Source organism: Budorcas taxicolor, chromosome 6 (genome assembly GCF_023091745.1).
Source record: "Budorcas taxicolor isolate Tak-1 chromosome 6, Takin1.1, whole genome shotgun sequence".
In the NCBI taxonomy this organism is placed as follows: domain Eukaryota; kingdom Metazoa; phylum Chordata; class Mammalia; order Artiodactyla; family Bovidae; genus Budorcas; species Budorcas taxicolor.
In genome coordinates, this window is record NC_068915.1 from 60,929,383 (window position 1) to 60,941,922 (window position 12,540).

General features: G+C 41.2%; 1 protein-coding gene across 1 annotated transcript in view; it reads left to right on the forward strand.

The window, feature by feature from the left end:
- The window catches only part of LIMCH1 (LIM and calponin homology domains 1), a 354,210-nt gene that overhangs the window by 262,641 nt on the left and 79,029 nt on the right, over positions 1 to 12,540 (forward strand). The window contains exons 7-8 of the mRNA XM_052642168.1: positions 5,505 to 5,700; positions 11,245 to 11,497. Coding sequence (XP_052498128.1) covers positions 5,505 to 5,700; positions 11,245 to 11,497 — 449 coding nt within the window. The remainder of the gene's footprint in view (positions 1 to 5,504; positions 5,701 to 11,244; positions 11,498 to 12,540) is intronic.

Consider the following 12,540-nt stretch of genomic DNA (forward strand, 5'->3'; position numbering starts at 1 on the left):
AAATTTAAAGCTTTTCTTTTACAAAGGCTGCTGCTGCTCCTGCTAAGTCACTTCAGTCGTGTCCGACTCTGTGCGACCCCATAGAAGGCAGCTCACCAGGCTCCCCTGTCCCTGGGATTCTTAACACTGGAGTGGGTTGCCATTTCCTTCTCCAGTGTATGAAAGTGAAAAGTGAAAGTGAATCGCTCAGTTGTGTCCAACTCTTAGTGACCCCATGGACTGCAGCCCACCAGGCTCCTCCGTCCATGGGATTTTCCTGGCAAGAGTACTGGAGTGGGGTGTCATTGCCTTCTCCATTCACAAAGGCTATTTATTTCATATTCATTTAATTCATATTCATGAAATTTATTTCATATTAATTTTTTTTCTAGTAGGAGAAATGTGCAAAAAATGACTAACTATGGTACAACTTGTTCTATAGTGCACTTAATACATGTGGAGCCCTTAACATAAGTGTCTGACACATACTAGGTGTTCATAGTAGGTTGCTATTGCGTTAGACAGTAAAGGTCTCTGAAGGCATGGTGATAATGGCCTTTCACTGGGCCTGGATATGTCAGAGAAGGTCTTCCAAAGGAGGGGATGCTAAGCTAAACCAAGGAAAGTTACTACAAGAATAGTGAGATTAAAGGAAGAACCGAGGGGATGAGGGTGACCCTAGAGATCTCAGGGTCTGGAACTATGTTGACATTTTAGATTCTTTCTCTATCTTTCTTTCTCTCATCTCTTCTTGTCTGTCTTTGAATTCATCTTCTCCTCCTATAGGTAGACATTCTGCCATAGCAGAGACTATGGCCAAAAGCAGAATTCTCTGCTTCTAGCTCCTTGCCCAGAAAGGCAAGGAATTCTCCTCCCTGGCCCTGGTTGAAAATTCCTGGGGTGTACTCTGGCCCAGTGTGGGTTCTATTTCTGAGCTAGTCAGTGTGATCAGGAGCAAGGTATACCATGATTGGCCTAAACTACTCCTGTTTCAGATGGTGAGGGTTATTAGCAGAACATGAGGATAGAGGGAGGAGCTGGATAAGCCAACAAATACAAGACCTCGCCCTAGATGACAGTCACCATCAACTTCTCTTCCCTTAATCTGCTTTATTTTTTCATGATACATACAGTCCAACTTTGTCTTCATTTATTGGTGTTTCTGTTTGCTTTTTTCTTCTGTGCTAGAGTGTAGGGCCCAAGATGGACAGGGTGTTTCTCGAATTTGCATAACATTATGTCCCCAGAACTGAGACAATGCTTGGCACATAGAAGATGCTTGGTCAGTATCTGTGGAATGAATAACTTCCCAACCAGAGCGTGGTGGGTGGAGACAGCTCATCAGGCTGAAAAAGTAGAACTTAAAACACTCCAGAATAGAATTTAACCACCTTATAAATCAAAAGAAGCAGAAAATGGTGAGTAGTAAAACAGAAGTGTCTGGAGTTTCTCAGAAAGAGTAAGTCATTCACCAACCCTAGCTGGTTCTCATTATCTCTGACAAAGGAAGATAAGAAGAGGACAGATGAGTGAAATAATCCAAAAATATTGTGGAAGCTAGTAGTTCCCACCCCATTCATTAACACACTTTTACTGGAACAACCGACAGCACACTGGAGAGCCTTAAGTCTTATCCCCTCTCCTTGGACTGCTCTCTGCAGAAGACAGGATGCAGTTACTGGGCAACTAGATGGGAAGCATAGACAACATAATAGACGTGAAGAAAGGAGCATTTAGACTGCAGGCCTTTGTGTTGTTCATATCTTCTAACCCCTCTCGCAAAGCTTGTCTTTGAGTGACTTGATGGAATCCAATAAAATTGTTCATCTTGCTAACATCCACATCTTTGTTTCCAATCTCTTGCTTCACCCTTAGGTTTCTATGGCCAGGGATGGCCGCAGGTGGCCTGGTTTACATTTGTCAAGCTGCCATTCAGCTTCCAGCTCTCACTTGATCCAGGGTTTTATTCTTGGCTTTCTGTGAAGTCATGAGCAGAATGGCCTTTCTATTTTTCTTCTTCATAACTACCTGTGAGAAAGCAGCTGAAGCTCCAAGAAGCATGTTGACTTTCAGGGTTTTTTTCCTTTCTTTTCTCCTGTGGTTTGTAGGGTAGGGTAGGGGAGACATTTGGGTATCTGGGGAAGGTTTCCTGATACTTGTTGTTGTTCAGTAACTAAATCACGTCCAACTCTTTGTGATTCTAGGCACTGCAGCATGCCAGGCTACTCTGTCCTCCACTGTCTCCCAAAGTTTGCTCAAAATATGTCCATTGAGTCAGTGATGCTATCTAACCATCTCATCCTCTGTAGCCCCCTTCTCCTCCTGCCCTCAGTCTTTCCCAGCATCAGAATCTTTTCCAGTGAGTCAGCTCTTCGCATCAGGTAGCCAAAGGATTGGAGCTTCAGGTTTAGCATCAGTCCTTCCAATGAATATTCAGGGTGATTTCCTTTGGAATTGACTGGTTTGATCTCCTTGCAGTCCAAGGGACTCTCAAGAGTCTTCTCCAGCACCACAGTTTGAAAGCATCAGTTCTTCGGCGCTCAGCCTCTTGTATGGTCCAGCTCTCACATCCACACATGACTACTGGAAAAACCATAGCTTTGACTATACGGATCTTGGTCGGCAATGTGATGTCTCCTTTTTTAATACACTGTCTAGGTTTGTCATAGCTTTCCTAAAGACCAAGTGTCTTTTAATTTCATGGTTGCAGTCACTGCCCACAGTGATTTTGGAGCCCAAGAAAATAAAATCTGATACTATTTTCTTGAAAATCCAGTTTTGTAATGCTGTACCAAGCAGCTTGTGAAATTGTGTCATTTCTAGATGTGGGCTTCCTAAGTGTTTGCCCTCCCTGATGGGAAATTGGGCCCAAGGAATCTAGTTATGGGATATAAATGGAGAAGGAGATAGAAGAATACCAGTGTTTATATAAGATTATGTACTTAACTGCACTTATAAATTTTGTATGATTTATATATTGACTTTTACATGCCAAATGAATGCATAGCTAACATTTTTTGAGCACTTAAGCATCAGGCATTTTTCTGAATGCTTTCCATGTAGTAATACATTTAACCCTCCCAGCAACCCTATGAGATAAATATTATTTGCTCCATTTTACTGATGAGAAAACTGAAATTGGCCAAGGTCAAATAATTAGCCCAAGGTCAGACAGCTAACAAGGGGTGGAGCCAGGATTTAAACTGTCAGCTGAGCTTCCAAGACCATGCTTTTAACCTACTCTAAACTGTTTCTTTCTTGCAGCAGGTATAGGTTGGGAATCTAGGCATAAACAGCATTTAGTGACGGGGCACCATCCAGGTTAGCATCATCCAGTATAAGCATGGGTCTTCCCAGATGGCACTAGTGGTAAAGACCTGCCTGCCAATGCAGGAGACATAAGAGACACAGGTTCGATCCCTGGGTTGGGAAGATCCCCTGGAGAAGGGCATGGCAACCCACTCCAGTATTCTTGCTGGGAGAATCCCCTGGACAGAGGAGTCTGGTGGTCTGTAGTCTATAGGGTTGCAGAGAGTCAGATACGACTGAAGTGATTTAGCATGCAAGCGTAAGCAGGCTGTAAGTATACAACAGTTGGAAGAGGTGATGCTGATGACGACAGCTGTCACTATACTGAAGTTCATCAGATGTTGTCAGCTTTTGCCATTTGGTAGTTGGAGACAGAGTCCTTTGTCAGAATCACAGCTTGGCTGATTACTGGGTGACCTCAGTCAAGTTACTCAAACTCTCTGATTCTTTTCTATAAAATGGGGACAACCCCAACCACATCACTGGGGAGCAGGTTGTGTGGATTGAATAATAGAGCCTACAAAAAGCATCAAGCACAGAGTAAGTGTTCAATAACATTAGCCATTTGGCCTGTTCTCAGTGGATAAATAAACCACGATAATTACTTGCATTTCCAAAGAAATTAAATGCAAAACCATATCCAATTTAGATATATAATTTTCAGTTAGTCATGAGTTCTTCCTTTTCCTGCTAAAAGTCAGGCCTGGCTTTTGTACAAGTCCTGGTTAACTTTTGACCTACAAGTAAGCTACCTTCATTTCCATAACTGGAATTTCTGCCTCCCTCCAGAGGGTCATGTCAGCTGAACTCACCCAGGCCATATTCAGGCCCTCAGTGTGGCGGCTACAGGGTGCCCCCCTCCACACGTCCCTTCCCCTCTCGCTCACTCTGAGTCCTGATGTGAGATCTGTGTGTGCCTTGTGAATGACGGCCACTCTGTCCCCCCAGAGGGCCCTCCACTGGGGAGAGTCAGAGGATCTAACCAAAGTCAGAGTCAGAGTCAGAGGTCACAACTGATGGCAGCTGCTGGACGCAGTTCCTACAAAGACCCTGGCTGTGGCGGGCATGTAAGTCAGTGTAGACAGTGTTTAAAAGTTGCCAACATGGAGTATATTTGCTTTTTTCCTTTCTATGGGGAATGTGGAGGGGAGCTGCCTGAGCATCCCAGGAAATCTGCAGTGGGACCTTCCAGTCTTTGTGGATGTCATTCACAGCCCTGATTTTAAGCAACAGTCTGGGAGAGATTAAACTGAGGTTTATCTTTGAGTGACTGGAGTTATTTCTGTTTTCGTCAGCTTGGACTCTAGTAATTAATGCTAAGACACTGGCGGGAACAAGGCTTTTATTATAATATGAGGGTGAGGATGGCTTTGACTGACCTTTCTTCTGCTGGAGTTTCAGTGTTTTAGTATGTGCTGCTTGCGCTGGAAAGAATTTATAATCACAGGCTGTCAAAGACAGCCATTGTTTTCACTGCTCTGAACATGTGGGTCAGCCACAAGTGCTTTCAGCTCCCCCAGCGCCAAGAGCTGGCCGAGAGTGAGAGCATGCCTGGATTCTTCTGAAGCATCAGGAAAAGCATTTTGCATATTTTTCACTGCTGTTTTTTTTTTTTTTTTAAACTTTTTGCCCCAGAAAAGACAGCTCCCTTTCAGAGCAGGAATTTCCCTTCAAGGTAGCAGAAGATGGAACATACTGCTCCAGGATTTTATGAAACTGATTCTGCTGCAAAAACAAATGCTGTGTGCCTTAGCCAGACAGCATAAACAGAAGCAGTTGTGCAGCTAAACTAGGGGCTGGGTCCCGGAACAGACATGCAGTTATGGATCCTGAAAGACGGGTCAAGGTTAAGGCTTTTGTTTTTCATTTTTCTTTTCATCTTTTATTGTATTCTTGTGAATCCAAACTTGATGATCTTTTACTCTTAATTTCTCGAATTTTTTTTAAACATTGTGGACTGCAAGATGCCTAGGGATTTTTTGTTTTTAAATATGTGTGATTTTCTGATTGAGAAAGTTGTAGCAGGGAAGGATTGAAGAATGAAATGTTGACTTGCAGATGATAATCAATGTGATAACTGCTCGCTGTAGCCTTTCCACAGTGATTCTATATGCAGGATTTTTTTGGAGACCGCTGGGGACTGATTTTCCTGATATTCATAGGCTCTATGTCTGTTGCAGTAATGTCTGTAATCCTTTTGTTTTCTTCTTGAACAGGAGACTGATGATATTGAGAGCCCCAAACGTAGTATTCGAGACAGTGGCTACATCGACTGCTGGGACTCCGAGCGCAGCGACTCCCTCTCTCCCCCTCGACACGGCAGAGATGATTCCTTCGACAGCTTGGATTCCTTTGGCTCCCGTTCCCGGCAGACTCCTTCGCCAGATGTAGTCCTCAGGGGAAGCAGTGATGGTAGGTTGGAGCCTTAATAAACTGCACTTCTTAGAATCAAACAGTAACAAGAGCTGCCTTGTTCCCAGCTGAGAGATTGGCACTGGGAAGGCGGACTCCATACCTACCTTGCGGTAACTCTAAACTGGTAGGAAAAAAAAAAAAATCTCTCAATGTTGTTTTTTGGTGGTCCTTAGAATTTGGGTTGCCTTTGCCAGCAGTTTGTTTGAACATTGCCTCAGTGAGCATATCTTCTGTTGGAAAATGTGTTACATCATTCCTCCCTGGGTCTCAGTGAATCAAGATGCTGTACAGACCATTAGCTCATAAAGTGTGCTGGAGGTTTATATGTTCCAGGTACGAGGAAGGGAAATGCTTGAGTGAGTACCACACTGTATAAGTGAAAATGGATCAACTTCCAGCAAACTGGAAACACACTGCACATACTTATGACAGCTCTGAAGCTTGGGACTGTGAAACTTTAATTGGCATGGTTTTGCCAATATTAGATGCTTATGGTAACTGACCGTTGACTAGAGCGATGCAGGTGGTCCTTAATGTATTGAACACAACCCAGACTGCTTGTTTCTTCAGAGGCTGGGTTTGATTTAAATCTCCTGGATTTTATATCACCTGAAAGGAATGATCATTTTTCTTTACAAAAATGTATGGTCATGCAACCTGATGTAAATTTAATGCATATTTTTTCAGAAGCTGTTTACCTTACTTATCTTGTGCCTTTGTGCTTTTATTAATAAGAAGGGAAGATAGCTTGGTTCTGCATGTATAAACTTGGAGAAAGACTCTCAGGGGAATTCTTTTATTTGTGTCTATTTCTTTTTACTAGAAAAGGAAATAATTAGCTTCTGATTAAAGCTAATATTTCTAGAGACTTTAAGTCTTCTGTCTGAGATGAAAATTTTATTTTTAGCTAAAAAACCTCTTCCAGTTATAAAATTCTGTGTCACCAAAGTACTTGGGTATTCAATATGCCCAGGCCCTGAGTTCATTACTCAACCTCTGGTATCTCATTTAATCCTTAGCACAGGTTATGAGATATCCAGTATGTGAGTTAATTCTCTCACAGAGCTATGAAACACTCCTTAGCCATATTTTACAGATGAATCTTAGGTTAAGAAACCATCCTAACATTTTAAGTGCCCCAAATCACTGTAAGTAGCGTGACGATGTTAGCCTCGAGAAGTATGAGTCCAAAGCTTATACCCTAAAGCTTAATTTACTCACACTTCTTTCTGTTTGGTTAATAGATTTTTCAAATTCTAGCATGACTGAACTAATGCTTTTGTTTAGTACTTAAACTTGCCAGCAAATAGATTAGCCTCAGGGCCATATCGTATGTGACTCCTAAAGAATTCCATGGTGCATTGTGAACTGCTTGAAAAACATTTCTACAATTTTACGTGACATCTTAAGTCCCACCCGCAGTATTAGAAGTTACAATACCAACTGCATGGTCTAATTGAACTTTAACATAACTGAAAGGGAGATTTGCTTTTATGAAACAAATCATAACTAAACTATTGCATCCATATTATTTTGATTTTTTAAAGAATTATTATTGTCTCATCCTGGTTTTTAATAACTGGTAATGTGGATCCTTTATTTATTCTGTCTCCAGCTTCGAGGGATTCAGAGTTTATAATGGGCCACATCTTGAAGGGATTTGAGATGGTAATTACTAATATTGTACTAATATGTGCTGAGGCATAATTTCATTTGCAGCAATTAAGATTGATAAGCCAGAGTCTTTTCATAACAGTTTTTCCCATGTAGAGAAAAACATGAAATTGAACTTCACAAAACACCATCCGTGAAAGAGCATCTTAACACACAGATTTCACCAATCAGCCTGATACCTTCAGGCTCATATTCTTGTAAACTAATCAAGACCTAATGAGGTTTTAAAGAAAAACAACACTTTTTATCTGCCTTTTAAAGTGTGGTATAATTTTATCCAAATTGATGTTGTATTTCATTAGAGTTTATGGTATATTTTTTAAGTGATGTAATCAAGAAGATTGCTAGTGCTATTAAACACTTTCAAATTTAGAAGAACTTTTTTTAAAATTCTTGAAAATTTACTTCCTATGACTCATAATCAACTAAGGAAAGTCTTACCATGAAATTTTCCAGCTCCATATTGGGTAGAGAGAGTGTTCATTTTATTATTACTGAGGCCCACAGACCCATTCAGTAGGGACAGTCAAGAGCCACACACATAAGAGGTGCCGTGATTCTATGGGTTGGACACAAGAGCCACCTGGTAAGGAAACTGTGGGTCACCAGGGTCAATTCAGCCACTCTGTCTTGCTTGACAGGTACCCAGTTCCTCCCTCACTTTCACTGACATGCCTTCTGAGGCAAGCTCCACTGGAGAGGAAATACTAAATCTTCCACTCGGGTGCTTTTAAAATTAAGAACATGTTTTATAAACATAATGCATTTTGTTAAATGAATATTCTTATCTGTTATATAAAAGGTTAGTTAAGGGAGAGACATAAGGAATGAGAGAAATTAAAGTACTGGAGGAAGATGAAAAAGCAAAGGGTTGGTGGTATATATGGTAAAGTAAAAGTGAAAGTTAGTCGCTCAGTTGTGTCTGACTCTTGGCAATCCCTGTCCGGCTCCTCTGTCCATGGAATTCTCTAGGCAAGAGTACTAGAGTGGGTTGCCATTTCCTTCTCTATGGGATCGTCCCTACCAAGGGATCGAACCCAGGTCTCCTGCATAGCAGGCAGATTCTTTACCAACTGAGCCACTAAGGAAGCCCATATGTGGTAAACATAGATTAAAACAAAGAAAGACTCCTAGCTGTTGGAAGGGAGAGAAGTGTAGTCCCAGGGGAAAGGAAGGATCAGACTTTGATAAAAGGAAGTCATTGTGGTCATGTGCACTGTTGGGCATAGATGGAGAAGCGACCCGAGTACATTTTCATCTTTTCAGGATTAAGTCAAAATCTTTTGAAATCTTGGCCTGAGATAAGAAGAGTTCTAACACTTGGGTGCTTTACATCTCAGGTAATCCTCACAACAACTGATGAGAGCCGTATTATCACCTTATTTCCAATGAGGACCCTGAGGAACAGAGGGCTTAAATTCCCCAGTCACACGGCTAGGCGATGATGGAGCTGAAATTATACCCTGGTCTCCAAGTCCAGAAGGTTACACTGCTTTCAGCGAAGTCACTTTGCCTCTGGGCATTTGTCAATTAACTCTTTTTGAAGTGTCTGTTGAAGACATTTATCAAAGAGTAATTGGAGGGGGAAGGTGATCTGTTCATGTGTTAAACAACCTATTTTGAGACTCTCAGTGTATTATAGGTAATATGTTTTTAGATATTGTACCAAAATAAGTTTCATAGATTATAGGGTTTTAGAACCGAGTGAACAGAGACAGCTCTATTCCATGCTAGCCCTTCATAGTTGATTGAAGAATCATTTTCTTTCCTTCATTTATTCAGCCAAGTCCAGGTGTTCCCCTCGTCAGGGTGCTTTAAGCAGAGGGCATTGTGCCCAAAGTCAGAAAACTGCAATAGTGCATGTGATGATGATGACATCCTTTTATCAAACTCTGATCCTTCCTTTCCCCAAGGCTGTGTTTCTCTCCTTCCAGCAACCAGGGGTCTTTGTTGGGCTGGAATCTGGAGAACAGAAATTGGAGTCTTGAGCTGTTACTTACCAGCCTTGGAAAAGGGGCCCTTTGGGTCTCTTTGAGTCTCTGTTTTCACCTCTGTATCATGGGGAAAATATCAAATAGGGAGACAATCCAAGTGCTTGGCAAGGTAAGGTAGTATTAGTGTTTGTTATAAACCAATTCACCGAGGGCTCTGAGTATTTTATTATGATACTGAGACAGATATCCATGATAAAAGACTTGGGGTGAGAAGGGAACTAAGTTATGAATCAAAAACCAACAAGTCATGAAGTGGTCAAAACTCCAGAAGGGAGGCTGAAAGCCAGTGACATGAATAATTCATAAGCTGAACATTTCATCTGCAACAATGAACAACTTGTTTATGGTCAATGCTTTTAACTTTTACCGTTTTGTAAAAGCCATTAAATCATTTAATCTCCAGGGCAAGTTATTTCATTCCTATTTTTACAGAAAAGGATGAGCAGGTGTATTAGAGACAAGCCGGGGAGCCCACAGCTCATCAGTGACAGATCCAGAACTATTATAGCATAAAGAGTAGTCAGTGATTGTTAAGCACTTACGCAGGAGCAAGTACTGTACCAATAGTTTCACACATATCTGATCCTCCCAACAGTGCTACAAAGTAGGTGATACTATTATCCTCACTATATTATAGACTGGAAAACTGAGGCTTGGAGTAGTGGTGACCAGTGCCAAAGTAACATAGCTAGTGAGCGGCAGAGCTCAGTATGAAGTGGATCTGACTTAACCACCTGCACTACACACTTCGCTAGGCTGCCACATCTCTCGACTTTCAGTTTAAGGTTCTTTTCACAAGTGTAAAGAGGTCAATTTCTGTTTGCTGTCAGTGAAGTTGAAGGACCTTTTTATAAGGCACTCACTGATTAAGAGTTTTCAACCAGCATTCAGATGGTGGCTGCCTGTCACAGTGATGCGTGTTTTAATGACAGTTTCAGTCTAATGGATGTTAGAAATCTGATGAGATGAGACTCAGGAAACAAGGATACAGTATAATTTGGATACTGCCCAGTGAAAGACTGATGTTGGTAACGTTGAATTCCTTTGTGTTGTATAGAACGCTTTTTAAGCTAGACTAATTCATTGATTCCTGTGATTGTTTGAGTATATCCACTGTGTGCAAGTGTGATAAGTACTGTGATAAGTACTGTGAAGGGTACAAAGCCCTGTTCTCAAAATACAAAATAGAAAGTATAAAGTACCAGAAGAAAAACAGATCATCAGGCCATAGTGTTCACAGGAAAAAACTACCTCCAGCTCTGGGTACCAGGAAGGGCTCTGATATAGAGAAATATGCATTAATTATAACTCAAGCCATTTCCTGGAAGGCAAACTCTTGGTATAATCCATACTGATCATTTTTCTGAATTCCTATAGTTCTTATATGTTTGTGCTCCTTGATTATAACTAATATTCTCCAGGTGTTTCATGAATTGGTTAAAGATACCTCAAAGACAAAGGATTATAAATCTTTTATAATTCTTATTTGTCAGAATATCTAGTGCAGAGTAAGACATGCAAAAACAGGTGCTGTGTAAAAACTCCATAAATTTATTTTTTCTTCTGAGACTTGCAGAATCTGAGCAGGCGTATAGTCCTATTGCAAATGTGTTGTTAATTGTAATTCTCAGACACAGCTAAGCTTACGTTTTTGTTTTTTAATTTTGACTTTTTTTCTTTCCTGATTAGAATTGAGAGCTTTTCCCAGAATGGACTAACTTTGACTGATACTTTAGATTTGTTAAGTGAATAATTAAAGGAAGTAATCCCTGGAACCCATAGATTTAACCACATCCCCCATACCATATACTTGCCATTTGGAATATTATTGCTAGCCCGGCACACTCTCTCAGCACCCGTCCTCTCTCCCCAGGGAGGGGGAGCGACTCTGAATCCGACCTGCCCCATCGGAAGCTGCCTGACGTGAAGAAGGATGACATGTCTGCGAGGCGGACGTCCCACGGTGAGCCGAAATCAGCAGTGCCTTTTAACCAGTACCTCCCCAACAAGAGCAACCAGACAGCCTACGTCCCTGCACCTCTGAGAAAGAAGAAGGTGGAGCAAGAGGAATATCGGAAGAGCTGGAGTACCGCCACCTCCCCCCTGGGTGGGGAGAGGCCCTTCAGGTAAGACGTGGGCTATGCTGCTCCTATCCTGGCTTGTGATATAGGAACTATGGCCCCTGGATATGAATGAGCCCCAGGAGCCGCTGTAGATCATTGATGTGAGATTACAGATGGAGGTGGGAAGAAGAGACCTTCCGAGAGTGATCGTCACAATAGGATAGAAGCTTCATGAAGGCACCTACAACTGTGCCTGGCACACAGTGGGTATTCAACCAACACTGGGCTAATGAGTAGATTTTTGAAACCAGCTCTATCATCAGGACATTGAGAACAGATCTGTCATCCATATCCTTCTCGGGAGACTGTCTGACTCCCAGTCCTGTTAGATCGTGTACAATAAGACCTTTTATCTACACTGAAGTGTATCTGGACTTAAGCTCAAGCATTATGTAAGGCATGCATGAACATGCTTGAGTCATAGGTAGAAACAAACAGTCATAATGAAATGGAAGAAGCATTGGACTTCTCATCTCTTTAGGGAAGCAAGCAGTCTTTCCCCTAATCTCTGATTATGTTTTTGTATTTCTTCATTCATTTATTCAGTAAGAATGTATTTATAGAGCATGTACCACGTGCTAGGTAGTAGATCTTTTAGGCTTTGGGGACCCAATAGAAGGTAAGATAGAGTCTTTGCCTTCAAGAACTTTACAGTCTAATAAAAGAAACTTATAGTCTAGTCTAATCCTTTTAGCAAAACCATCCTGATCATTGCTTGGTTATTTCTTATAGTCTACCTTTATTATCTATGATTTTCCATTGAGTAAACATTTTATTAAAAGTTGTAGTTATTGAACAAAACATGAATTTTGCCTTTCTGGCAGAAAAGGTTTTTGCCTATCAAGTTTGAAATAGCTTTCAATCAGTGTAGAGATTATGATGCGTTGTGTTAATTAACAAATGGCTACATTTAATTTTCTTCACGTTACCAGAATAGTATTGCATACTATGAATTGCAATATTATGGAAGTAATATCAGAATGACCAGGAGCTGATCTATGATCTGCTCCCCAGCCTAGTGTGTTAGTTTGGTCAATTATGTTGTC